The sequence below is a fragment of the Camarhynchus parvulus genome, chromosome 12, assembly GCF_901933205.1.
Source record: "Camarhynchus parvulus chromosome 12, STF_HiC, whole genome shotgun sequence".
NCBI classification, from domain to species: domain Eukaryota; kingdom Metazoa; phylum Chordata; class Aves; order Passeriformes; family Thraupidae; genus Camarhynchus; species Camarhynchus parvulus.
Genome location: NC_044582.1, coordinates 6,090,509 through 6,118,499, shown reverse-complemented (window position 1 = coordinate 6,118,499; position 27,991 = coordinate 6,090,509). Strand labels below are relative to the sequence as shown.

At 62.4% G+C, this 27,991-nt stretch overlaps 1 protein-coding gene across 4 annotated transcripts; it reads right to left on the bottom strand.

Annotated features, from left to right (window-relative positions):
* Positions 1-1,904: 1,904 nt before the first annotated feature.
* LOC115908238 (semaphorin-3F-like) lies at positions 1,905-24,182 on the bottom strand. Of its 4 annotated transcripts, none has more exons than XM_030956692.1 (19): positions 24,073-24,182; positions 20,760-20,923; positions 12,236-12,396; positions 12,020-12,082; positions 11,502-11,621; positions 9,879-9,959; positions 7,777-7,870; positions 7,345-7,464; positions 6,158-6,297; positions 5,960-6,074; positions 5,704-5,773; positions 5,453-5,597; positions 5,116-5,338; positions 4,212-4,300; positions 3,834-3,875; positions 3,521-3,678; positions 3,378-3,445; positions 2,600-2,733; positions 1,905-2,379 (listed from the first exon to the last, which is right to left on the bottom strand). In XM_030956692.1, exons 2-19 carry the CDS (start codon positions 20,869-20,871, stop codon positions 1,969-1,971), a joined length of 2,346 nt encoding a protein of 781 aa, XP_030812552.1. In that variant the 5' UTR covers positions 20,872-20,923; positions 24,073-24,182; the 3' UTR covers positions 1,905-1,968. The 4 variants fall into 4 exon arrangements, with proteins under 4 accessions (XP_030812552.1, XP_030812551.1, XP_030812553.1 ...); XM_030956691.1 differs by lacking the exon at positions 24,073-24,182 and adding an exon at positions 23,796-23,944; XM_030956693.1 differs by lacking the exon at positions 24,073-24,182 and adding an exon at positions 22,428-22,807.
* Between the last annotated feature and the right edge of the window lie 3,809 nt (positions 24,183-27,991).

Genomic DNA, 27,991 nt, shown 5'->3' with positions numbered 1-27,991 from the left:
GCCCCGATCGGCCGCCAGAGGGCGCGAGCGCCCAGCGCAGCTCCCAGTACAACCCAGCGCAGCTCCCAGTACAGCCCAGCGCAGCTCCCAGTACAGCCCAGCGCTCCCAGTACAGCCCAGTGCAGCTCCCAGTACAGCCCAGCGCAGCTCCCAGTACAACCCAGCGCAGCTCCCAGTACAGCCCAGTGCTCCCAGTACAGCCCAGTGCTCCCAGTACAGCCCAGCGCTCCCAGTACAGCCCAGTGCAGCTCCCAGTACAGCCCAGGGCAGCTCCCAGTGCAGCTCTCAGTACAGCCCAGCCCTCCCAGTACATCTCTGCACCCCACCAGTATGCCCAGTACCGACCCCAGCGTAGCCCCAGCACCCCCAGTACAGCACCAGCGCATCTCAGGACTGGCCAGAGGAGCACAGCACCACCTCCATTGCCCAGTACTGACCAGAGTGCCCTGCCACAGCCCAGTACTGCCCACTGCAACCTCCAGCCACCCTAGAGAACCATCACCACTTCCCTACCGCTGCTGCCAGCACTGCCCAGTACCACCAGCTCCTACTACCAAACCCTAATGCCTCAGTAGTTCTCCTAGACCCCCCAGTACCCACCTCCAGTGTGCCCAGTACTACCCCCAGTACAGCCCAGGCCCTTCAGAAGTGCCCCCAGTGCCTCCTGGAGCTACCCAGAGGAGCTTGGTACCACCCCTGGGTCAATCACGGTGCTCCCAGTATCTCCCACTACCACCCTCAGTGCCCTCTGCTAAGTTCCTCACCTGCTCCATGCTGCCAGTACCAGCTCCCAGTACCGTATCCTGGTGCTCCAGAACTTTCCTCAGGGCCCCCAGCACTTCCCCGTGCCCCCAGCAGTGACTCTGAGTGCTCCCTGTGCCTTCAGCAACACCCGGTGGTGGCACCAGCCCGGTGTACCCCGACACCCAGCAGTGCCCCCCACTAGTGGCACCTGCCCAGAGCCCCCGTGCTGCCCCCAGCACAGTGACCCCCAGGGCAGCCCTGGCAGGGCTCAGGGGGTGTCGTGGTGGGGCCAGGCCCGTTCCCTACAGAGCACACCAGGCGCCCGTGTCTGTCCCAAAGCCAGCGTTTATTTGGGAGTGTCCCCGGCAGCAGGGGACACTTCCTCAGCCCTGGCCACCCCTGTGTTCCCATGTACAGCTATGGACAGCCCTCCACACCCACCAGGGTGGCTGATGGGCTGGGTGCCCCAAACCCCTCCGGGTGCCACTGTCACCAAGCTCCAGCAGCTGCTCAAAGTTTTACACCAGCGTGGCCCCTTCTCCTTCCCTTCCCCATCCAACGACCCTGGGGCCAAGCCCCCACCACTGCCTGAACACCTCGGTCCCACCTTGAGGTCCCATCTCACCCCTGCCAAGCCCCCAGGGAGGGGACAGAGCTGTGTACCCTTGCCCCTCCTCCTCAGCTTGCCTGGTGGTCCACAGCTTCCCCACAGAAAGCACTTGCTCCTCCATAACCCTGTGGGGAAACTGAGGCACAAAACTATGATGGCCATGCCCAGCTTGCAGTGGGCAGCCCTTGTCTGGCACTGCCTCACACCCTGCCCTCCCCAGGGCAACATCCCCTCCCACACAAGGACACCCATCCCCCAGCACGGTGTCAAAGCTGTGCGGCAGAGGGGCTGTGGTGACCCATGGTCCCTGCACAACAGGAACTGGGGTTCCTCGGCAGGGGGGAAGACAGCAATGGTGGCTGCAGCCACCTCAGGGGTCCCTGCTCCTCCCTGGAGCTGGGAGGTGGGGGCAGCACCACCCCAGTGCCTATGTACAGCCTACAAATAAATACCACCTCCCGTGGGAGGGGGGAGCGCGTGTGTGTGCGTGTGTGTGTGTGTGCGTGGATGTATATATATATATATATATATATATATATTTATTTATAGATATTTTTAATATTAAAAGGGGGGAAAAATAGACCACTGTGCTAGCAAAGTCCCTGATGATGGTTTCATGTATGCCCATAGGTCTCTGGCTGGTGATTCCGGCGGTTCCGAGGCTTCTTCTGCTCCTGCTGCTCCTTGGCTTTGAGGCCAGCCAGCGGCTGTGGGGGGCTGGCGGCCGTGTGCCTCCAGTAGCCCTGGCAGTACTGGTCCAGGAGTCCCATTTCGGGCTGGCTGAGGAGCTGCAGCAGGTCCTGGTAGCGGGGAGTGGGGGCACCTGGCAGGCCGGGGGGGGTCTCTGCCTGGACCAGCACGGTGTGCACGGCGCGGCTGCTGAGGACGCGGAGCTGCACCCTGGTCACCGTGTGCTTGAAGTTGTTCTCGGTGGCGGTGCAGGAGTAGAGGCCGCTGTCGCTGAGCTGCAGGGCGCGCAGCAGCAGGCCCTGCTCCGTGCGCAGCACCCGGCCCTCCACGCGCACCTGGGGGCACAGGGGCACAGCTCAGCACTGGCACCCGGCACCCCACACAGCTGGGGGCACAGGGGCACGGCTCAGAGCTGGCACTCAGCACCCCACACAGCTGGGGGCACAGGGGCACGGCTCAGAGCTGGCACTCAGCACCCCACACAGCTGGGGGCACAGGGGCACGGCTCAGAGCTGGCACTCAGCACCCCTGTGCCCCAGTGCTGCCCTGCCCTACCTCCTTCCGCCGGTCGCTGTTGTCCTTCTGCAGCAGCCACTTGATGCTGGCCTGGGGCGAGCGGGGCTGGCACTCCAGGAAGGCTGTGCTGCCCTCCACCCCGTACTGCACGGCCTCCACCGTGTTCTTGTTAGCTGCAGGGGGGCCATGGGCAGCCAGGTCACCCCCACCCCACTGCACTTCTGCCCTGCCCCCTCTGTCTCCAAGGGTGGGTGTCTGTCTGTCCATCCATGCATCCATCCATCCACCCATCCAAGTATGTTCAAACTCCTCCCCAACATATCCATCCGTCCATCCATCCATCCATCCATCCATCCATCCATCCATCCATCCAAGTATATTCAATCTCCTCCCCAACGTATCCATCCATCCCTCCATCCATCCATCCCTCCATCCATCCATCCATCCATCCATCCATCCATCCATCCATCCATCCATCCATCCATCCATCCATCCATCCATCCATCCATCCCCAATGTATCCATCTACCCATCCATGTTCATTCTACTTTCCAAAGTATCCATCCATCCATGAACCAACCCATTCATCTGTGCTTGTTCTCATCCCCAATGTTTCCACTCATCAATGCTCATCTTCCTCCCTACAACCACCCGCTCATCCACCCACCCACCCACCCATTCATCCATGTATCTTCGCACACATCCACCCACCAAACCATCCCCCCGCCAAGGAATCCCTGTGTCCCCAGCTCCACCCTGTGCCCTCAGCCTCCCCTCCCAGGTGTCCCATGCTGAAGCCTTGCCCCAGCCCGGCTCACCGTTGGAGTTGTAGCCGCGGCACTGCCGGATGGGGTTGCCGTGCCGCACGTCCTGCCGCCGGCTGCGCCTTCGGGGAAGCGGGAGCTGAGAGGGGCAGCCCGTGGCTGGGGGTGCCTCCCTGCCCTCCCTGGCCATGCTGTACCTCTTGGAGGAGGCGGAGTAGCGGGTGCAGGCGCTGCCGTCCCAGGCACAGTAGGGGTCCCGGGCCAGGCAGCAGTCAGCACAGGCCTCCCCGTACACGTCACAGCGGTGCAGCGCCAGGTGCGTCACGCCTACGGCCGAGGACACATACAGCTGTTGCTGTTGGGAACAAGGAGGACAGGCTGAGATACCGCCTCATCCCCACTACATTAGGGCCCCTGCAAACACCCTGTTCAGGTGCTGTGGTGATGCTGGGCAATGCCACCACTGGGATCAGGATGGGATCTGCCCACCCAGCCTCTGCTGGGACTCACCCTCTTGGAGGAGATGGTCATTGTCTTGATGGGGGCTGGCACCTGGATGAGAGCAGGAATGAAGAAGATGGAGGGATGACTGCTTGGACTGATGCTACAGCCCTGGGGTGGGCACTCCAGACCCCCCACAGGCAGCTGGAGCAGGCAGAGCCGGCAGGGGGAGATGTGAGTGAGCAGCAAGCAGGAGGACCAAAGCCTGGAGTCCCTCCTAGCTGGCCAAGAGGTAGCTAGTGTCCCAAGGGACTGGCTGATGTCTCAAGGGGCTGGCTGCTGTCCCAGGGAGCGACTGGTAACTCAAGGGGCTGGCTGGTGTCCCAAGGGGTTGGTTGGCTGCGTCAAGAACACTCAGCAGAGGGTGGAGGACATGCCAGTCCTTACCTTGAACACTTCAATCTCCTCCAGCATGAGCTCCTCTGTCTCCATGTCATCCCGGGGGAGCACAATGACCTTCTGCACGGTGCCCCGATCTGCAAGACACCACAGTGCCCAGGTGCTCAGTGCTACCCTGGGCACCCATGCCCTCCCTGTCTGTGAAGAGTGTCCCTGCTGGGCCTGTGGAAAGGAAGGATCCCCCAGGCCTATCCCCAACTCTCTCCTGCTGTGGCAGCTAGCTATGTCTGGGGTGGAGTGTGCCAGCTCAGGTAACCAGCTGTGTCTAGAGAGAGCCACCAGAGTGCCAGACAGTGCCCAGAGCAGCATGCAGACATGCACCAGGGCAAGAGAAGGACCAGGATGGATCATGGGTGCTTTGGGATGCAGGAGAAGCACTGGCCTGGATGGTAGTGGCCCTAGGATGGGCATTGAGGTCTGGGAAGGACAGGGCTGGATGTCAGTGCCTCTGGGATGGGCAACTGGGCAGTAAAGGGACGAGGCTGGATGATGATGGGCTTAGTATGGGCAATAGGAATGGGTGGGTGCTAAAGTCAGGGAAGGCTAAGTCTGGATGATGAGGCCCTTGGAACAGGCACCAGGATAGGGGGAGGACCAGGCTGCATGGTAGAATCCCAAGGATGGGAAGATCAAGCCGGATCACTGGCTTCAGGGATGGGAGCCGGACTAAGGGAAGGACCAGGCAGGACAGTAGGGTCTGTGGGATGGCACCGGGCCAGGGAAAGAACAGCCTGGAGCCTGGAGGAGGGGCAGGGCTCTCAGGGGGCATTCTCAGCCCCGCACCCCGCCCTAGCGGTGGAGGGCACCGTGCTCTGGCCAGCCCTGGTGGTGCCCGTGCCCTCTGGGGCCGCGGCGGAGCATGCTGCGTTCTCGCGGTGCGCGGCGTGGGTACCTGTGCCCAGGAAAAGCACCTCATAGCGCCCGTCTGCCGCGTCCACCTGGTCCACAGCCACGGTGGTGAAGCGGTAGTTGACGTTGGTGCGCAGCACCAGCGGCCGGCGGTGCGTGGGGTACACGGCGTGGAACATCAGCGGGTGCGCGCGCATGAAGTTGATCACCTCGTCGGGGTAGTCCTTGGTCGACTTCATGGATGGGGTGAAGGTCCCCCCAGGGCACTGCGGCACAAACATCACCAGGACTTGGTGAGTTGGTGCCTGAGCACAGGTCAGAGGGTGCTGGCTGCCTGGCAGGCACTGGCTCACCAGCCCGTGGTGCCCAGGGGTACTTACGGTGCCTGGACGGGGGTAGGGCATTTTTCCTGTGTAGGGCATCCACTGGTAGTTGGGTCCCTCCTTGTGGGCAAAGGGCCCGTTGAAGACCATGCGGATGTCAGCCATCGAGTAGACACACACAGCAGAGCCTTTGAAGACCGACCTGGGGGCAAGGACCTGCTGCCACCCTTTGTCATGGCATTGTCAGGACAGCCACCCAGCTGCGACCCCCTCCTGTCCTGCACTGTGCCAGGAGGGTCAGCACTCACCCCGAAGCTGAGAACACAGCGTAGATAACAGGGTTCTTGGTGTCCTGAGTCTGCTGGATGAAGACGTCCTCTTGGGACAGAAAGATGGAGGCGTCACCATAGGGAAGGTAGGCAGGGACACCAGGGTACAGGCAGAGCAGTTACCCATGGAAGAGCAAGAGGCAGGGGGCAGCAGGGGTGTCCCCAGCTCTGCCCAGGGTGCCCCCCAAGCCTGCAGGGGTAGAGAAGGCTCCCATCCCTTTCCTGGCACACTCACGGAGCTCGTCGAAGTGCGTTTCAATTCCATCGGGTCCCGGCACAGAGCAGACCAGCCGGGCCTTCAGGAAGGTGCTCCACTTGTTCACAAGGCAGCAGTGGCCCCCGTCGTCATTCTGCAACAGTGAGACCCCTGTGCTGAGCTGTCCCCCTGCCCACCTCCTGGCCTGCTTCCCCGCCTCTCCTCCGCTACACCTACCAGGCAGATGCGCCCGATGCGGGAATAGACCCCAGGGCTCAGTGGGGCATCAGCCGACTTCTCCCGGAAGAAGAAGTAGAGCTTGTCATCATTCCTCTCGCTGCTGTCAGGGATGAGCTGGGCACGGACAAAGGCTGGGTCTGGAATGACACAGCACAGCATGGCACCATCAGCCCAGTGGCACCCCTGCTCCATGCCATAGCAGGATGCTGAGCCCCCCTCTGCTGAAGCATCACCTCTCTCACACTCTCACAGAGTGAGAGCTACATCTCTGAGAGTCTCTTGTGATCTCTAAAGCACCAGGAGAGGCTTGAAGCATCTCTGGGGCCCCTGGGAGCATTCCTGAGGTCCACAGGTTGAAGAGATACATCAGCTCTACGAGCAAGGTGGTGGGAACCAGTCTTCCCCAGGAAGGAACCACACAGCACGGAAGCTTCTCAGGAAGCTTCTCCCTGCCATCCATCAGCCAGTGCCCAGCCTGTGCTGACAGCTCCCCCTCTTCGGGTTACCACCCCGCTGGCTCCCCAGCCCGGCAGGATCATCCCATCTGCTCTGCTGTGTTTACTCAGCTGCTGCCCCGCAGGCAGGGGTGCTCCGAGGGGGGCAGAATGGACGTTCGGGGTCAGCGACAGCAGGCGACACGGGTGACATCGCAGCGCTGCACAAACCCATGCACTGACACTGACAGGGCCAGCCCCATCTCTCACCAGTCTGCTCCCGCCGCCCAGCAAAGCTCCAGGCACGTCTGTCACTGCCCCACACAGCTATCCCTGCTTCTGTGTGCCTTCCCATCCATCCATCCATGATCAATTCATCCATCATCTATCCATGATCAATTCATCCATCATCCATCCATCCATCATCAATCCATCCATCCATGATCAATTCATCCATCCATCCATCCATCAATTCATCTATCCATCATCAATCCACCCACCCATGTACAATTCATCCATCATCCATCCATCCATCATCACTTCATCTATCTATCATCAATCCACCCATCCATGCATCCATCCATGATCAATTCATCCATCATCCATCCATCCATCCATCCATCCATCCACCCATCCACCCCCCCATATCTCTGTTCTGGAGAAGGAGGCAGTACCACGTGTCAGGTCTCACCTCTAGGCCTGGAGCCCTGAGGCCCCCAGGGCACCTGGGCCAGTGTCCCCTGCACTCACCGTTGAGCCAGCGGGAGTTGTACTGGTCTGTCCTCATGGCTGTCTGCTTGCCCATGGTGCGGAAGATGGCTGCGTCCGTGCCCATGAAGTCGATGTAGACGCCAGCATAAAGCTCTTCATCTGCAGAGGGCAGAGGTCAGCCAGGAGTGCCCCCCTCATCCCATCCACCCACCTTCTTCAACTGCCAGCCCCAGACCAGGCCAGTAGCCAGCAGGCAACCAAGAGCCACTGCCTGTGACCATCCCAGACAGCTCTGGAGGCTGGCACTGGTCTCTAACCACGATCCCCTCCTCTGCTGGGCCAGGTGCCTGGCCAGCTGAGGCAGGCAGGGGTGGCAGAGCAGCAACCCTGTTCCTGGTGGGAGCAGCTGTTTCATCCCACCTGCTCTGCCCAGAGCAGGACGCACTGGCTCCAGGGAGCCACAGGACTCACTTATTAATGCAGAGACAGTGTCTACTTTGGGGTCGTAGGAACATTTCCCCTTGCCCGACTCCAGCTTGTCTGGCTCCAGGTAGAAGATATAATCCTGGAGAAGGAAGCAAACAGAGCAGCTGGTTAGACTTTCACCCCTCCACTCATGTGACAGCTCCCAAAGCCCCCCAGGAGAGGCAGCCTCCTCCAGGATGGTGCACAGCAGCGAGGACAGATGTGGAAGGGGTCTGCAGGTGTCCTGAGAAGCTGAAGCTCCTGTGAGCGACTCCTCCAAAGATGCTGGCTTCTTCTCCATGCCCTCCACCACTTGGAGACTTGGCTGAGCCATCAGGCTGAAGTGGGGCATCCATCCCCCAGGTCTGGAAAAACATCCCCCTCTGACTGCCTCTTCACTCCAGCTGGCTGTGCTGCACATTGCCTCTTGCCCAGCAAGGCCACACAGTTCCAGCAGCTTCAGCAGGCAGGGTCTGGCCTGCAGCACAGCTCAGCACAGCTTGGCTGCTGGACCCACTGCACTTCTCTTGCCAGGGGCCATTTTCCAGTGCTTTTCTTCACGTGGTGAGATGCTGTGTCTGCTCCATGGGATGCCTCCCTACTGTCGCTTCTGCCTTCCCATGGCCATCCCTGGCACCATCACACATTCCCAGCCAGGAGTGAGACCCACACTGCCTCTGGAGGCACATCCAAAGTCTTCTGCCAGGGCTGGCTGGGGGCACACAGGGACAGGCTGGCCCAGCCAGGTCACTCCTCACCCTGGCAGAGGGACCACCTTCAGCTGACACAAAGCAGGAGCACAGAGCACCCACGGGGAGCCTGGGCAAGGGGGGGACCTTAAGCAACCAAATTGGGCAGATGTCCACTGGCCCTGTGCCCTGGCTTTGGCACATGGGTGACAGATACGGTGACAGCCACCCTCCATTGAGAGGCCAGCAGGGTCCTGGTGGAGCCCAGGCTCTGGGAAGAACAAGAGAGGGTGTGGGGCTGGGATCTCACCATGGGCATTTCCCACGGAGGGTTTGCTCACACCAGCTCCTCTGGCAGCACCCAGGCCCAGAGATGGGCACAGCCATGTTTCACCATCCCCACCACTGCACGGTGCAGTCTGTGCCACCATCACCATCACAAACACCTCTGCCCAATGCTGGCCCCGCTCCTGAAGTGGGCAAACACCTCACATGGACAACCTCTCTCTCTCCAGCACAGGCCTGGCTGCACCATCTCACCCTCCTGGTCAGGCAACACAGGAGCCATTGTGGTGCTGGCACTGCTGATCAGCTAACGCACCTTGAAATGCACCAGAGCTGCCAGGAAGCACGTGCTGGCAGCCCCTGGGAGGTCCTGCTGGGACACACACCCTCTGCCTAGCAGGGGTGACCTGAGGGGGCTAAAATGGACACAGCCTTTTCCCAGCTGGCACTGGGGAATTGGGAGCAGGAGCTGCCCACAGTCTGGGAGATGCCCACTGCCAAGCATCACCCTTTGCCCCCAACCACCTAAGGAGCTGGGGGAGCCCCAGGCTGCACCAGGGTGCCCATGTCCCCCATGCTCCCCAGCCCATGCACTGCCCCGTGTTAGTCCGGAGGGGAGAGGCTGGGGTGACACTGTCAGGGTGGGCTGCACACTGGGGCGCTCCCAGGAGCTGGGGATGCTGTCACCTCCCTGAGTGCACTTGACAGCCAGGATGACACAAGCCCCTCTTGGGGCAAGGTGAAGCAGCTGCCCAGTAAAGTTTCTGTAGGCCCTACCCAAACACCATCTGCACATTACTTGGGCATCCCCCCTGAATCATTCCAAGCGCCGTGGCTCTGCCGACACGCGGTCCCACTTCCAAGGGACACAGCAAGCCTGGAGTGGGCAAAGCCAGCGGTGGGTGGAGAGCCACCATCCCTGACAGTGTCCCCCACGGGGGGATCCTACATGGGCTGGGAGGAAGGAGTTAGTGAGAGGAGGAGAGCCGCCGCCAGGCCGGGGGCCGGAGATGCTGTGCTGGGAGGGAAGGGGGTGGCGCCGGCCATGCCCAGGGTCGAAGCATGCCAGTGGGATGAGGAGCCCGCGGCTCTGGCGTGCCCCTGTGCCAGGCGGGCTCCCAGACCCGTTCCCACCTTGCTCTGTGCTGGTCTCGGGCTGAGGGGGCTGTCGGTGGAGCTGCTTTCCCGGCCTCCCGGCTGGCTCGGCGGGAACCCCTGGGGAAAAGGAGCAGGGCAGAGAGTTAGCACCAGCAGGGGAAGGACCCCCAGGGCAGGGGTGAGCAGGGGACCCCAGGAGCTCGGGTGATGGATGCCCATTGAGCAGCAGCACTGCTGTCCCCCTGGGCTCCTTCATGCTCCAGGCTGGGCTGGCCTCCAACAGGAGCTTTACCAGGATGGATCCTACTCTCTGCCACAGAACTGGGGTGCCCTTAGCATGGAGTAGGAGAAAGTGGAGAGATGGTTTCCCACAGCCAGCCAGGCTGGGCTCACACCTGGGGGCTCAAAAATGGCACCTGCCACTTTGTTCCTCGTGCGCTGATGAGCAATGCCTCAGCATCAAAGCTACAAGCACCACGGGGTCACTGAACACTTCCACACTGCCACTGACCCTGCTGGCCAACTAGTGCTGTCCTCAACTGCACTGGCACCCCAGGTCCTCCCCATATGCTGCCACTCTCCAGTTCAGTCCCAGTCCAATCCCAATTTGGGATGTCTGAGCAGCATCCCCCTCTCGCAGTGCCCATGCCAGGTTTGGGGGCTCTGAGGCAGATGCCCATCTTTCATATCCAGCGCCGTGATCCTCCATCACTTGGGGCTGGTGACTCCCTCTCCAGCCTCAGGAGAAGACACAGCCTGGGACCTGCCACTCCAGCGCAGAGGGGACAGACACCTCACAGGGCTTGGGACCCCTGGGATTTTCATGCTGCTGCTTGCACAGATCAGCTCCCTCCCAAGGCTGTCCTGAAAATGCTCCTCTCTCTGCCACATCTCCTGCCTGGTGGCATGCAGCTCTGATGCCACCCTCTCACTGCATGCTGCGGTCCTTGGTGCTGGGTGACATCCATCCGGGGATGTTCCTGACACGGCCACACGAGCTGGCACAGTCTCTGCACGGCTCTCCCTGTGCAGCACCGGTGCTGGAATCCTTGGAATCTACGGTGAGGGGCTCAGCAACCTGGCAGCAAGTGGGAAGCTGGGTTGACATGTCCCTCGTCCCAGTGGAGATCCAGCAGTGGCTGCAGCCAGCAGGGTGGGAGGGCACGTTGTGTGGAAGCTGCCATCGGAGTACAGCCAAGTTCCAGCATGAAGAGAAGTCCTTGGTCTGTGGAGATGGCTTGGCCCCTCTCAGCAGCACAACACTGTTAGCCATGGTCATGCCCAGACTGCCCTTGCCCACAACCTTCACCTCCCCCAGCAGCCAGCAGAGCTGAGCCAAGCATCCACCCCACTGCAGCCTCCTGGTGGCTGTGCCAGCACCCCCGTGCCAGACAGCAGCCCAGCACCCCTGTGCCAGCCAGCATCCCAGCACCCCTGTGGCAGACACCAGCTCAGCAGCCCCATGGCAGACACCAGCCCAGCACCCCTGTGGCAGACACCAGCTCAGCAGCCCCATGGCAGACACCAGCCCAGCACCCCTGTGGCAGACAGCATCTCAGCAGCCCTGTGGCAGACAGCATCTCAGCAGCCCCTGGCAGACAGCAGCCCAGCAGCCCCTGGCACACACCAGCCCAGCAGCCCATCCCTCCTGCCCCTCACCTGGGCTTTGCGCCCGCGGTTGACGAAGGCGCAGATGGGGTTGTAGGCGCCAGTGCCACACACGTAGAGGTGTGTCCGGTTCCAGGGCTGGATCAGGCGGATGAAGTTGCCACACTCCCCCTGGGAAGCAGAGGAGAACACATCAACCCAAGCACGTGGGGCCGTATTGGTGTGGGCATGGGATGGAACAGGTCATTGGATGGCATGTGGCATGGGACAGCATGGATCAGGGGATGGCATGGGCCACAAGCTGGCAAACTGGAGGGCCCAGCCCTGGCTGGTAGGAGGAAGCAGCATGGGGAGCTTGGCCTCTTACTTGCCCACAAAGCTCTTCAGGACCTGCCTGACTGGAACAGAATGGGTGACAGTAACACCCTGGAGTGCCACCCCCTCTCGACATAGCTGTACGTGCTAGGGGATGGCTTTTCCAGAGTAGGATAGCGGGACACGAATCCCACTCCAGTGCCAGGCACCAGCCCCACTCCACTACCAGAAGGGGGTTCATGGTGGTTACTCACATTACTGTTCTTGCCTGACAGGATGCACTCCTCGATCCTCTGCTGGGACGCGGGCCAATGGATCTGTGGAAACACCAACCCAGGGGAGACCAGGACTCCCACCTGGCCCCACCAGCACCAATTATGCCCATCGAGCTCCTGCCCTGGCACCCAGAAGGTCCCCAAAGTGCCCCATTACCCCTTGCACCGTCTCCCCCTGCCCTGCCCTGCCCTTACGATGAGGGGCTCGCGGTTGATGTCGTGCAGGTCCAGCGACAGCACGTAGTCCTTGCTGCCCACGTACATGCGGTCGTGGTCCTCATCCTTCAGCAGGATGCGGTAGTCACTGGAGTTGAGGAGGAAGTTGAAGAAGTGTGCTGTGCCCGTGGCCTTCAGCTCTACAGGGGGAAAGGGAAGGTGTGAGTACCCCAGGGACCCCAGGGTCATCCCTGAGTCCAAGCCTGGGCCCAGCTGGAGGACAGCCCGTGAGAGGAGGTGCCCACTTTCCATTCCATGAGCACCATGATCCTGCCACCTCTATGTGGGACAAGGGACAATGACAGAGATGCTTGTGGCCAGCTGGGACAACCAAGAGTGGCCAGAAGAGAAATCACCAGAACCTGGGCTCAGGAGATCCAGCACCCCACAGCAGGGAGTGGAAGTTGCCATTGAGATGGGGCAGGAGGCTGGAGCTCTCTGCCACCTCAGCCCAGAGACCACAGCTCCCAAAATTTCCAGCATCATCCCCCTCCTGCCCTGTGACCCCATGTTCCAGCCAAGCCTCTGGCTCCTAGGATGGGAGAGCTGGGACCCCTGGGAACCAGCTCCAGGGGAGGTGATGAGCCTCTCCCCCGCCCCGCACACCCCATCCCCCCTTGGAAAGTTATTTTTAGTCTAAGTGTGGGAGCAAGGAGTGAAAGAGGATAATGAGGGTCATGAATATTCACAAGTGCAACGAGGCAGCCAGATGGAAGGCAGAAGTGCTGCAGATGATGTGGGCCAGTGCCAAGAACCACGCGGCAGGCACCAGGGCACGAGTAAGACAGAGCACCCTGCCCCAACAGGATACAATCTGTCCTGGAGGCCGCCTCTTTGGAGATGCCACTCTTTGGAGGCGCCACACTCCTTGGAGGTGTCACCCCCTTTGGCTACCACCCCCAAATATCAGATGCCACCTCCATGGGATGACATCTGCCCTGGATGTCACCCCTTTGGATATCACTCCAAGCCATCAGATGCCATCCCCATGGGATGTCATCCTCCCCATATGCTTCCTTTCGGAGGTGCTGCTCTCTTGGGATGCCATCAACAGCCATTGGATGCCACCTCCACGTGATGCCATCAGCCTCTGAAGCCAACCACTTTGGAGACACCATGCTTTTAAAAGGTCTCACCCTCTCTGGATGCCATACACAACAATCAGATGCCATCCTCAGCCATTGGATGTCACCCTCATGGGATGCCATCTGCCCCAGATGCCACACTTTTTGGCGTTGTCATCCTCTTTGGATGCCACCAACAGCCATCGGGTGCCACATCCACAGTACACTGATCCAATGAGCACCCTCACCCGGAGGAGCGTGTCCCTCCGTGCAGAGGGGTGCCCTGTGCAGGGACAGGGAGCAGCTCTGGGGACCCTTCCTGGGGAGGAGCAGAGCAGGGTCCTGCAGGTCAGTGTCAGGAAGCATCACCCTGGCTTCCAGGCAGCACCGGGCAGGGCTCCAGCAGCCAGCTTCCATTCCCAGCACGAGGCCAAGCGCCTGCAGATCCCCTGACCTCCCGGCTGCACAAGGGACTGGAATGTCCCACAGGTGCCCCCAGGGTCCCTCCCCATGCAGGGCAGCCCCTCTGTCCCAGGCTGGCAGCTGTTGATGGTTCCCAGTGCTGTCCCTGCGCAGATCAGGACACGCTCAGCCGCGGCAGCGAGGCCAGAGCACACAGACGGAGTGGGAACCGTGGGGGCTGGCTGTGGGAACGGCGTCACAGCTGCGACAGGAACCCCTCCTGGCTTGGGGCCTTGGGGTCTGCCAGGGCTGGAGGGTGGGATGAGCACAGTGGGCATGAGCAAGGGCTGGAATTTGGGCTGCAGGCAAGGGAGCCATGGCAGAAGCGCTGCAGTGGAACAGTGCCAAGGACGGGGGGCCAGCTCACCCACCCACCCACGGCAGCTCCTCCTCCTGCCAGCCCCATCTGGGCTCCAGATGCTCCCTGTTGCTGGCTCACATGCCACCCATGGCGTCCCCAGCCTGTCCTGTGCTGGTCCTGACTGTGCCATGGCACACTGGGGCTGCTCCCTGCCCGTCCTCTGGCCTGAAGCTGCCCCACCGGCCCATGCATTGTGTGTGTGCAGGTGTGTACAGGTGTGTGCCCCACACTGGGTGTGTGTGTGTACAGGTGTGTACAGGTGTGTGCCCCACACTGGGTGTGTGTGTGTACAGGTGTGTGCAGGTGTGTGCCCCACACTGTGTGAGTGTACAGGTATGTGCCCCACACTCTGGGTGTGTACAGGTGCCTCCCTCAGTGCGATGCTGGTGTCACAGAGCTCGGGAGGCAGGAAAGGCAGGGTGGCTCCGGCAGTGAGTGACACAGGCAGAGCAGAAGAGCTCGTCCCCAGCTGCCAATGATGGAACTGCACGCCCAGGCTTCCCACTCAGGACAGAGACACCTGGAGCAGGCAGAGACAGGGATGGCAATTAAACTGGACAGGAACCCCCATTCCAGGACAGCCCATCATCTGTGATCCCTGCCAAGCCTCGGAACACCAGCACCAACAGCCCCGGGGTCTTGGAGCGCCGGGACACTGGGTGGTGGAGGCTTCCATGTCAGTGACAGCCCCAAATACCCCACATCCATTCCGACGGGCGTCTCAGGGCTTTCCAGAGGACAGGGCCAGCAGCACAAAGGGCCTTGGCCCCCCGCCGGTGGCTGCATTCAGCCCCCACGGCCCAGCGATCAGAGGGGCGCTCCTGAAGTAGGGCGGTGCCGGACCCGCTGCCCCGGAACGCCCTCTCCACAGACAATGGTGGGGCAGCCGAGACCCTGCCACAACCTCTGACCTCCCAAACCGCCACCGCCATGCCTATCCACGGTGTCCCTGTGCCCCCAGAGCCGCCCCAGCAGCCATGGGGTGTCCCTGGGGATGCAGTGGGGCAGGGGCCCCGGCCGGGCTGCAGAAGCCCGCTCCCGGCCGATGCGCCCCAACGAGCAAATTCCCTCCTGCTTCGCCATTGCCAGCCCCAGCACCGGCAGAGCTTCCCCGGCTGGCCGGGAGCCTAATCCTATTTTAATTGCCGAGCACCGGAGCCAGGAGCCGCTCGGCATCACAGCCAGGGTGGCCTCCGTGGGGACCGTCCCCTCACAGCATTCCGCGGAGCCCCCACCGAGCCCCCCGGGACTGGCCAGCCCGCGATGGTTTCGTGTCCTCGGGCGCTGAGCTGTAATTACCCCGCGCCCCCGAGTGATGCCGGCAGCCAGGAGCCGCGGGGCTGGCAGCAAGGCGCGATGCTCTGCTTTGCCCGCGGCACCGCCGCCCCGCTGCGAGCTCTGCAAACCCAAATTCCCCCTGCAATGCCAATTTCGGGCTGCGTTCCCGGCTCCGGCAGCTGTCCACCATCGCTGGCTGTCAGCACTGGCCCCCATCGGGCAGGGGTGAGTGGTCCCTATTCATCCCCCACTGGCACGGAGACCGGCGCTGATCTCCAAAGCAAAAGGGAAATTTTGGGGGTTCTCGATAAACCGCACACCCCCTGGGACTCCTAACCCTACCCCAGTCCCCCAAACCCTCTCGACTCCCCCAAACATCACCAGGGCACCCGCATGAAGAGCTAATGCCATTACGACCCGCGCGGGTCACCTCCCCAGGTGCACCATCACCGCATTCCCCAAAACCAATTACAGGCGCTCTCACCTAATTAGATTCTAATTATGGGCTTGTAGCGCATTCAACATAATTAGCATGTAAATTACACGGCGTGTTTATATTCAATAACCGCACTCCCGCCCCCCCCACCCCGGCTGGCGGAGCCAGCGCCTTTCGGGAGCCCTTTCTTTGCACGGGGAAGAATGAATTCACTTTAAATGCCGATGGAGAAGCCCAGCACTGATCCCAAGGGAGCCTGGCACAGCAGGGATAAATCCCATCTCCATCCTGCAGCGTTTCATCCCACAAATTTAAAAGCGTGCCCCAAATTTTGATTATGTTCCCTACTAATTTTTTTTCCCTACTCGGAATTTGAGATGCAGCTTTTTGGGTATGCGTCAGAGAGGCAGGATGGGGAGCAATGCCAGGAGAGGGATGGGGGGCTGGATGTGTCCCCTCTCGTGGTTAAAGCATTTGTTGTTATTGGGGCTGATCAAAGAGCTGGGTGGGTCGTCCGATGAAAGCAGAATTGCTTATTTGTTTGAGCGTCACTCCGCTACCCCTTGATGGGTTATTTATGATGTAATTAAGCTAATTACATGTAATAAGAGAGTTTCCGTGGCCCCCAGCCAAGCTCTTTTCCCATTTAACCGATTCACAGGTGGGAGGAAACCGAAGCTGCCTTGCAGGGGCTCGGGAGATGAAATAACTCCTGTTCCCGCTTGCTGCCTTCCAGCCCCGGCCATCTCCAGCCCCCTGGAGCATCGCCCCGTGCTGGCACCCGCGGCAGAGGACAGACAGACAGACAGGTGCTGCCGCCGCCCGGCTCAGATCCCCCGGGATGAAAGAGGTGCCGGCCGGGTGCTCCCCGCAGCCACCGCAGCCCGCCCGCTTGGGCGCAAGCCAAAAAACAACTGAAAAAAAATAAAAAGAAAACCCACATTTTTTCAGCGGAAACCGCTGATTCATGCCCGGGCCAGCCTGCCCCAAGCGCTGGTGTGTGCCTGTGCCCCAAGGAGCAGCGCTGCGAGGGGGACCCCGTCCCCACCGAGCATCCCCGAGCAGTGGAGATCGGGCTCTTGCCTGGGTCGGGGGACGCTCCAGCAGCACGAAATCCCCTGCAGGAAAGAGCCTGGCTTCAGAAAAAAAGACTTTAATCGCCCCAAAAGCAAAGTGCTGAGCGGAGGTGCCCCAACCCACTGCTCTTTGGGCTCCTTTGTTGGACGTGATTTCTTTCCGCGGCCCCCGAGGGGAGGGCACGGTGCCGGGTGGGAGCTGCGGCTGCTCCAGGCCCTCTGCTCTGTGCCCCAGCAGCTCTGGGGTGGGGAGAACACCCCTGCCAGGACCCCGGGAAGGGCCATGCTGTTCCACAAGGAGCATTGTTAATTTGAGGGATAACTAGCTTATTAGAGATAGGCTTGGGGGGGCTGAAATTGCGCAGGGTTTTTGGGGGAGGAAGGTTTAAGGAGCTTATGGAGCTTCGCAGCCGGAGCCAGGGAGCTCAGCCCCAGCAGCAGCCGGTCCCAGCGGGTGGAGGGGCTCTGCCGCAGCCCCCCACTGTCCCAGCCAGGGAAATCCTCTTAGGGGTCACAGGGTTCAGCCCCATGTCCCCGCCCCTTCGGGCACGCCAAAGGCGACTGTGGCATCCCCCTGACCTTTACGGGGTCTGAGGAGCAGCATGGGGCACTCAGGCCAGGGTAGGGACCAACAGTGCCAGTGTTCCCAGCACGTTCCCAGCACTGGCTGTCCCTAAGCCCTTGGCCCTGCTCGCACTCCCTGTTTATCCCATCCTGCTGTCACCAAGCAGTGCCCACAGCTGCAGCAGCTTAGGAGGGCGCCTGGGTGGCCCCCAGGACATGGTCCCCTGTCCGGGCTCCTCTCCAGCCATCTGCCACCCCCCTGGCCCGGATCAAGCGTGCTGGTATCTCCTGGCCACCAGCAGAGATGCCAGCGGGGTGGGAGGGGAAACTGAGGCACGAGGCAGGCAGGAGCGAGGCCAGGCCAGGGGGCTGGCAGTGGAGCCTAGCGGAGATTCCATGCTCAATTCATTCTTTGTAAAGTAATTTTTTTCCCCTGCAGGAACTGCCCAGCCTCTCACCCCGCCCCTCCCCACCGGGCTGCCCCCGGCTGGAGCTCAGCCACAGCTTTTCCGAGAGGTGCCAGCAGGGCTGCTCCCCTCGCTGCACGAGCAGCTCCCGTTTGGAAGCCCCACGGAGAGCCCTGACCTCGAGGGCTTCCCGCCCTGATGCGGGGCCAGAGCCCACCCTTCCTTCCCGCACGCTTTTCCCACGCTGGACAGGGAGCAGGACACGGAGCGATGAATCACCATCATCATCATCACTCCTGCATCCTCATAGGGAACGGGCCAGCCTCTCTGGTGCCCGAGCCCCCGGCCCGGAGGAAGGCCCAGAGCAGAGGGGAGCGCAGGATGTGTACAGCAGTGTGGGGAGTGAGTGGATTGTTAGCACGGAGATGATTAAAAATATCCACCCTATTTCTGGCCAGCACTGGGCTGGGATCTGGGAAGAGCTGTTGGCAAAAGGGAGCTGTGCCGGAGCCGCTCCCAGCACTGTTCTTTCCATGCTGGTCACCTTCCTCCTGCCGACACACGGACAGGAAAGCCTTGAGAGGAGGACAGACGTAAAGAGACCACGGGGGTGACGGGATGGGGGGAGGACTGACCCTGCCCGGCCCATCACCCTGCACCAGGGCACTGCAGCTCAGCTCCCACCCCTTTCCTATCACTTCAGTATTTTACAGCTGTATTTTTTTCCTGCTCTCAGACGCCGGGGCTCCGTGGAGGATGACGCAGGCCCCGGGGAGCTGCGACAAACCCCTGGCGCGCGATAACAGCGAAGGCAAACAAACCCAGAGACGCTCCCACGGCTGGCAGCGCTCCAGGCAGCGCAGCCACCCGGCCACGGCGCCGGGGGACACCCCTGGGGACACGGCTGCTCCTTCCCCAGCAGCCTGGCCACAAGGCCACCCCGATCCCACCCTGCACTGGGATGCTTTAGCCAGAGGGATGCTGTGCCAGAGACCCACACCCCAACCCAGCAGCTGTGGGTGCACAAACGGCCCCCTGGTCCCCTGTGGCAGCACAGCCATCCCTGACAGCAGAGCCCAGCCCAGCTCACCACAGCAATGTCCCCCAGCCCAGACCCATCACACCCCACCCCAGTGTCTGCAGCTGCACTGGGAGGTTTGGGGCTGGGCATTTGGGTATCACCCCTGCCTCTACAGGCAAGAGAAGGGGCTGGACCATCCACCAAGTGCCACTGTCACCCCATATCTCGTGGGTCTCTGGCTTCAGGGAGGCTGCACACGGATGATCAACTCAGGAAGCTGCTCACCAGCAGTTTGGTGTGGGGCTCCCAGCTGGCCCTCGAGGAAAACCCTGGGAGAATCCTCCACCACTGCCACCCTTGTCAGAGCACAGGCAGGAAAGAGGCGAGGGGCACCTCTTCCCAACCCCAATGTGCTTGGATCCAGCACACCACTGGCATTTCTTCTCCATGTGCCAGTGCAAATCAGCCCTTCTCCCACCACAAATCCCCCTCTAGGCAGCAAGGGCAGGGGGAGCCCTGCCACACCACCTCCGGCAGGAGGGAGAAGGACTGCAGATCCTGAGCACAGCCAGGAACCATTGCTCCAACCAGCTGGGGCCGAAAAAAAACAATCCCAAACCAGCCCCTAACTTGTGGCACAGCAAGCTTAACCATGCCTATCCAGAATTAATCTCACTCCTGGAGCACACCATGGCAGTGGGCATCAGGTCCAGCTGGGACTTTGCTGGAGCCTCGCCTCCCCACAGCTGTGAGGAAGAGGTGTTTTAAGCCAAGGTGGAGAAGCATCTGTACAGCAGCTAAAGTGCCCCAGCAGCCCCCAAAACCCTCCAGAAACGCTGTTCGGAGAGGAAAGTGGCGCCTGCCTCTGGGGAGGAACTTGCTCACTGCTTTCCAGCCTGGACTTGTCCCCAGACTCTTCATACCAGCCATTTTTTCTGTCAAGACCAGCCGGTAACACCCATGGCTATTGCTGCTTCGCTGCATTTGCTGTCAGCCCCCCAGCCCCTCCTGCCTGGCTCTGCTGTGCTCACCACCACATCCCTGGGCTCACACCTTCAGCAGGTGACCAGAGGGCAAAGGCACAGTGGGACAGCAAAGGAAGGGCACAGGCAGCACAGCCCCAGCTCTCCCACAGACCCCAAGGGGAGGCAGACATGAGACTCCTCGTGTCTGTCACCTCCTGACACACATCCAAGCAGGCAAGCCCCCAGCAGGAACATTTTCCATTCCTCTCCTCAAGGTTTGCAGCGCTGGGACCTGCCTCATCAGCCTCAGCCTGCCCTGCTCAGCAACCTCAACACAGGAGCTCAAGACAAACCCCTCCGCCAGCGTGCACCCCAGAGCTGACCCAGGGGTCCCCCCACAGCTCCGAGAGCGGCTGGGTGGGCTAAGCAGCCCCGGAATGAAAGGGTTAAGCCCCTTCCCCCCACCCAGCACCCTCCCCTGCTGCCTCTCCCGGCTCCCTGCCAGCTCCCAGGCGTTAATACCAGCTGGGGGGGTCGGGGCGGCGTCAAGCTGCTGTCTGGAACCGGGGTGCTGCCGGGGGGGCTGCTGCACCTCAGCACCCAGCCTGGCCAGATGGAGGGAGCCACCCACCCACAACAGGGAGCACACTGGGGGACTAGGCAGGCTACCAGCCCCCCAAGTGCACCACGTGCTGGTGCAGATCGGGAGCTCAGCCACACCTGAATATGGATCCCCGAGGAGATTTCTGAGGGTGCACATCACTGGTGCCCCCCGAGCAAGGAGGAGGAGGAGCCTCTGCTGGGGTGCCCGTGGTTTCCTCCGCCTTGGGGTCCCACCCAGCCCCCCAGTCCAACGACCAGACTCTTACCTTTGAAGGAGAGCTGCACCCTGGGGGTAGCGAGGCCGTGGTCTTTGGGATGGGCAGCCCGCCAGCCCAGAGTCAGCAGGGTGGCCCAGAGCAGGACTCCGACCACGGGCATGGTGGGCACGCGCCGGGGCGCCGGCACCGAGGGCAGCCTGGGGGAGCCGAGCCTGCCAAGGAGGGCACACGTGGGAGGGAGGTCAGTGCACTGCACCCGCCACCCCCTGGGGGGTACAAGCCCCTCATCCCGCTCTCCATCACCCGCAGCATCCTCTGGGGAGGAGTGGAGGCCAGCCTGGGAGGCTGAACCCCGCTCTGCAGACTGCACAAATCGGGGGACCACAGCCTCACCTCCCCGGTGAGCACACAGGGCGAGGCAAGCACGGCGAGAGCTGCTGCAGCACCCTCCTCCAGCCCAGCTGGCCAGGTGAGGAGCATCCCTCCATCCCTGCTCACACACCCCTCAGCTGCAGCATCCCCAGCCCCCCACCGGGCTGGCTTTCCCTGCCCCGGCACCCAAAGGGCTCCCACTGCCAGCCCTTGCCTCCCCACCTCTCCTCCCAGCCCCCAGCAAAGCCACAGCAAGCAGAGCTGGGATCAAATCTTTCCAACATGAAGGAAATCTGGACTTCATTATTCCAAGAACGTAAAAAAAAAAAAAAAGGATTTTTTTTTCATAAATAAAAGAGGAAGAAAAGAAGAAAAAAAAAAAAGCCCTGCCTGTGTGCCAGGCAGCTGGACTCCCTGGGGCTCCGGCACTGAGCGGAGTCCGCCAAGCTGCCTCCAGCAAGCCACACACGCACCCCGGCACGGGGCACGGTGCCCCACGGCCCCTCCTGGACACACCATGCCCTGGGTCAGGCCCCTCTCCCGAGGCAGCACCCTCCTGGGGGAGTCCAGGGCACCTCAGGCAGGATTTGGGTGGTGGGAAGCCCCTGGTGTCCCCAGGGAGCCGCACGCCGGGGTGGGATGCACTGCGCCGCAGCACCCGGCTGCGCTCCGGCATGTGGGGAGCACCCAGCCAGCCCAGCCAAAAGGGGGCAGCTCTGTGGGAACAGGGGTCCCCACTGCAACACCCCAGTGAAGCCATGCCCTCCAGGGCTCTGCCAGCTGCCTCCACACAGCCCCATGGGGGACAGGCACACCCAAAGAGCTGGATGGACGGTGGGAACCCTTTGGGGCACCCCGGAGAGAGATGCTGAGCCGCAAGGGGAGCAATCCCACACCCCACCCGGGTGGTCTGGCTGGCCTCTCCTGCAGGGCGCAGCACCCACACCGCCAGCCCCAGCCCCCAGCAGGGCAAGGGCAGCAGCACTGTCACCAGCAGCAGGGCAAGACCCCGAGTGCGGTGGCACCGCTGCTCCCTGGGGCTGTGTATTTTTTTTCTCCTTCTTGCCTTTGGGGTCAGTAAATATTTCAATTTGCTCCTCTGTCCCTGAGCACACCCAGCTCTGCTCCATTGTACTGGTATTCGGTCCCTTTTCAGGCTGCCTTCCCCCTTCTCCCACCCATTCCCAGGCTCTGCCCTTCCCATCAGCGCCAGGCCGGGACAGCCTGCACCCCCAATTCCTCCACCAGCCAAAACTCCAGTTGGTTGCAGTTAAATAACCCCCCTCCATCCAAACCTCCCCCCTCTCCCCGGCAGCTTTAGGAAATAATTCTGGCAAATCCTACTATTGCATTTGGATGGAGCGGCGTACGCGTCAGAGACAGGGAGCGAGATGGCAAACAAAGGAAAAGAGGGAGAGGAGGGGAGCGCAGCGAGCGCAGGGCGAGGAGAGGGGAAAGGGCCGGCGGTGAGTGGGGAGCACACAGACCCGGCTGGGAAAGGCAAATTCCAAGGAAGCAAAAAGGGAAACGGGCCGCTGGAGTGCACCTTGGCCAGGAAATGTCCATTTCCAGGGTCATCTGCACTCGGGGGAAACGGAGAACTCCAGGGGAGAGCGGCCACATTCCTGCCCTCCAGCCCCCGGGCTGTCTGGGCTTGGAGGAGTTTTTTAGCAATTAAAGTTTGGCCATTGCTTGTGCTGCCGCAGGAAGATCAAAATCCCACTCGGCTTTATCCCCCCTTCTCCAGGCTGGTCAGCCCAGCGCCGCCGAGCCCAAGCAATTAGGGAAAGGTTTTATCGTCTGGAACAGGGACTCCTTTTGGGGATCGAAGCCCCAAAGAAGGCTGAGGGGATGCCTCGGGAGAAGCCTGGGGGGACCCAGGGGTAGGGCTGCCTGCACGCCTGCTCCCCGCGGCCTCGGGAGAGAGCAGGAAACATTTTGGGAGGGAAAAGCAATAGAGGCAGGATAGGCAGTGGGAGGGGAGCCTGGCCCACCTCCGGCCACGGCGCGCGATGCCATCAGTGGGAAGGGGGGAAAATAGGGAAAAAAAATAACATAACATAATACAATAACGCCAAATGCCCAGCGCGGCCCCGCACACACGGGAAATAACTTTGCACAACTTTGCGCTCTGGCACGCCTGGCCTGTCCCCAGGGAGCGCCGGCTGTCCCCTGCGCCCCCCGCCCGGGCGCCCTCCGCGCAGCCCCAGCGCGCCGGGGCGCGGGCTCCTGCCGGGGCTCGGCGTCCCACCGGGGCGGGCTCCGCCAGCCTGCTCCGGCTGCCGGGCGTTCTCCGGCGTGTGTGCCTCCCCCGGCACCCCCTCCGCGGGCACCCGCCGAGCCCTGCCGCAAGCCCCATTGCCCCAGGAGCTCCCCACCAGCCCCCGTCCCCTGCGGCAGTCCCCCCGCCCCGAGCGGGACCGGGGCGCGCCCGCCCAGCCGCGGCTCCTGGGAGCAGGGGGACCGGCAGGGTCCCCCCACCTCGGTATAACCCCGTGCGAGGCGGGGAGCGGGGGTCCTCAGCGCGCCCGGTGCCGCCGCCGGCTCGGGGATGGGGTCCCGGCACCGCACCGGCGGCAGCAGCCCAAGCCCCACCTGCCCGCCTCACCGGCAACTTGCGGCGGGGGGGACCCACACGCGCGAGTTCCGAGCGGCGGAAAGTTTTCCCGGGGCGCCCCCCGCGCCGGGCATCCGCTCCGCCGCCGCTCTTACCTCCGCGGGGTCCCGGCGGCGGCCGGGCGCTGGGAGGGCGGCGGGGCTCAGCGCCGCGCCGGGGTCCCGCGGCCCCCCGCCATCTCTCGGCCGCACTGCCGCCGCGGCCCCGGCCCGTGAGCGCCGGGCGGGGCGGGGCGGGCACCGGGCGGGGCCGGCCCCCACTGGGCCCCGTTCTGGGCCCGCCGCGGGGGGCGTCCCTCGCACGGCCCTCCCCCGGCCCCTCCCACCGCCCCGGGCCGCAGGTTCGAGCCCCGGCGCCGCCCCCGCCGCTCACCTCCTGCTCCGGCCCTTTGTTGCGGGGTGCAGGCGGTGCCCCGCTGCGCCCTACCCGCCCGCCGGTGCCTCGCCGCACCTCCGCAGCCCAGCAGCCTCCCGCCGGTCCCGGGAAGGAGGCGGATAAATAAGTGCCGTCCCTCCTTTGTCTGCCGCGGCGGGGGGCGGCCCGGGGCGGCGGGGTCTGCGGGGAGCCGAGCCCCGGCGAGTCGGCGGCTTTGTGAGAGCTCCGGCTCCGCTGAGAAACCAAAACCGTCTCCCAGACACGGCATCTCCAAATGCGGGGAGTGGGGCGCCGTCCCCAGCCCCACCTTGCCCATTCTGCCGCCCCCACCCCGGGTACCCCCACGGGCGACCCCAGCCCTCAGCCCGGGGCAGGCGGGTGACCCCTGCCCGCTCTGGTTTCACGGCATCCCGCCGCCCTGGGACCTGCTCCGTACCTGTGCCTGGCATCCAGGATCTGCTGGCTCCTGGGTGTCCCTTCCTGGGACCGTTCCCTCCTGGGCTGGCACTGGTGATCCCTGCCCAGCACCGTCCCCCCTGCACACCCAAGGCAATGACGGGCAGGTGCTGTGCGGCTGAGCTCTGTAGCTCTGCTCTGGTCCTTCCTGCCTGAAGGGGACACCTTGGAGTCCCCCAAGAGCCAGGCGTGTGTCTCAGTTCCCTTGCTCTGTTTCTGCCAAGCTGGCGGCCTCTGTCAGGGCCTCCTCACCCAGATGTGGGTACAGCCCCTTGCAAGCACTACAGGGCTTGGCCCCATGCCCCTCAATCCCAACAGGACCTTCCCCCTTGGCCTAAGAGGATCCATGCAGAGGTTTGCAGCCTCTCCTTCTGCTTACCTGCTCCCAAATGGGGTAATGAGGCGTTAAGGATGCTGAAAAACTACATCAACGCCTGCTGGAGCAGAAGGTGCCCTGATCTAAGACCCATCATTTCCTCTGAGCCAAGGCTTCTTGGATAGGAGCAGGGCAGGGTGAGCCAAGGCATTCCAGCACAAAGACCAGGGAATGGAGAGCAGCTGCCACCCACAAGCAGGCATTGCTGCCGGAAAAACTCCTCCCCTGAGCACAGACCCCTGCCCTGTCCCAGCGCCCCTCCATTCCCCTAGGTACCCCACAGGAAGAGAGGAAATTTGCAGGGCAGGGTTTCCACCCCGGCAGGGTCACCTTGTCACCCAGACACTGCTGCTGCTTGAGGAGGAGGCAGAGAGGGTGTCTGCTCCCAGCCCCTCTGTGATCTGCCCCCTGCTGCCTCTGCTTTTCCCAGGGAAGGCTCCGCAGAAATAAGCTGGCGCCGTCCTTCACCCTCACACATCTGCTCTGTCTTCCTCTGAAAAATGAGGAGTTTGTCACCAGATTCTCATCACCAGCCACTCTGTGTGCGGGAGGGCAGCAGCAACGGCCCCAGTCAGCAGCACAAATAAATGGCCCGAAACACGATACGCGGGAGCTCCCTGGGATAAAAGAATTTCTAAGAAGAGGTTTTATTTTCCCCTCGGAGCCCCAGTCTCTCGTGATCTGGTCCAAACACAAAGGCTGTCCTGAATTTCCAGTCTCACTTTCTCTCCTGGCAGCTGGTGAGCTGGGTGATGCTTTGGGGCACCTTGTCCTCTGTGCTGGCACCTCACACACCGGGCTGTGGTGGTGGCAGATCACCTGGCCCCCCCAGGCACTCCAGGGCCACTGGGCTCCGGTGCAGCCTCCAGTTTCAGTTCTGGGGGTGGTGACACACATTTGGCAGTGAATTAAAGTGGGGCAGCCACAGCCGGAGGCTCTCAGCGCCCCTGCACTCCCTGCCTGGTGCTGGGGGGGCTGTGGCTGCTCCCCCAAGCTGCCTTGGTGCGATGCCAGGCAGGAGAGGGAGCGCCCACCCCGGCCACCCTCCCGAGACCTGGCCCCCAGAACAGGTGTGGGGAGACCCAGAAAGGAGCAGCTGGGTCCCCACCATCCCCTCTCATCCCCATGGTCCATGGCTTGCTGGCACAGAAAGGGTCCTGGACGTCCCTGTGTATCATTAACCCAGAACTGAGCCATTAACTCTCCCAAGTCCCCATAGTTATAAATCAGCCTTCCCGTAACTTCCTTCTCCCCTGCTGCAGTTTAAGCCTGTGCCTTCCTGTCCTAATTAGCCAGTGAGGTTAATTGGCCCCCAGCTTCTTTACACTTCCAAGCCTCTCTGAGGGGTGGGTCACTGCATCCTCTGTTCGTGCATTGACCCTTGGACCCTTCCCCACTCCATGAGCTCTTCCCCCAGCACCAGGGATGGGAAGTGCTGATGTGGCCACATCCATGCCGTGGTTGAGGATGACTACCTGCCTATTCCAGCTCCTGCAAGCTGCTTTTTGCCTCCTCAGCCCCTGCCAGGCCCAGGGTGGATAGCCACTACCTACCCAGCACCCTATCCCTGTTTTCATTCCTGTTCCTGTCCCAATTCCTATCCCCATCTTTATCTCCATCCCCACCCCATTCTCATCCCTATACCTGTTCCCATTCTCATTTGTATCCCTTTTCCTGTCCCCACTCCCATCCCTATCCCTGCCCTCATCCCCATCTCTGTCCCTTTTCCTGTCCTCACCATGATTCCTGTCCCCATTCCCATCCCTTTTCCTGTCCCAATTTCCATTCTCCTCCCTATCCTTGTCCTCGTCCCTGTTCCTGTGCCCATCCCCATTCCCAGCCTGTCCCTCTCCTGGCCCTGCTGCACGGTGGTGCAGAGGCCCTGGCAGCTCTCGGATGCCTGGGCTCAGCCCGTGCCAGCTCCATGCTCTGGCCATCTGTGCCCCACCTGCCTGTCGTCTCACGCCTCCTCCTCGGGGCCAGGGGTCCCTGTCCCGCCTGCCCCAGCCGGGGATGCTGGGAGCAGCGGGGTGGGTGTCCCCAGGGAGTGCCACGATGCCAGGAGGGAGCTGGCACTGCTGGTGGCAGAGCACTGCAGAGGTGCCCGGACTGGATTTGGTGCCCAGCCTGGGGGCCAGCCCGCTGCCACCCACCGCAGGGAGCCTGCAAGGACCTGAGGAGCTGCTCAGCCCTTTGGGTCCTGCCCCAGCACCAGAGTGTCCCCAGCACCCCGTGTGCCCTCAGTGTAACCCCTGGGCAGTGCTGCTATCCCCTGCCGGGCTGGCAGGCATCGCCTGCCCTGTGCTGCTCTGGGGGAAGCATTCCTTCTTTTTATAACCCTGCTGAGGTTCCCCAGCTGCCAGCCCCGTGCCAGCCTGCCTGCCCTGCTGCCTGCACTGCCTGCCCTGCCTGCACTGCTGCCTGTGCTGCCTGCCCGGGCACGGCCGGGGAGGGCTGGCGGGGCCGGGGGCTGCAGGGCCCGTCCGACCTGCACAGCTGCATAGCTTGTCTCCAGCTATTAAACAAACTCCTCCATCTCCCCCCTCCTCCCGGTCCCCTTCCCGCCGCCAGACGCTGCTTAACCCTCTGCTGCCCCGCTCCTCGTCCCGCAGCAGCAGCAGCAGCAGCAGAAGGGAAGAGGCTCTGCCCCTCGCTGCCCGCCGCGGGTTTGGCTGCCAGCAGCGACCCCCGCACTGCCAGAGCCCCCGGGGCCGGCTGGGCAGCGGTGGTGGCCACAGAGGTCCCCAGGGTGCCCGCAGCCTGGCACCATCCTGGGCACCCACCCTGGGCACCCACCCTGAGGAGAGCTGGGAGCTGGGGCTGGGCAGGGCAAGGGGATGCAGGCAGGGGGATGCAGGCTCTGGGATACAGGCAGGGGGATGCAGGCAGGGGGATGCAGGCTCTGGGATACAGGCAGGGGGATGCAGGCAGGGGGATGTAGGAATGGTGGATGCAGGATGGGAAAAGAGAGGAGCTGTACTGCAGGGCAGGGATGCTGCAAGGGCTGCAGGGCTGGCAGAGGGGTGAGAGATGAGGGGCTGGACCTTCCCTGACCCATCACGTTCTGCCCTTTCCACCCCCATG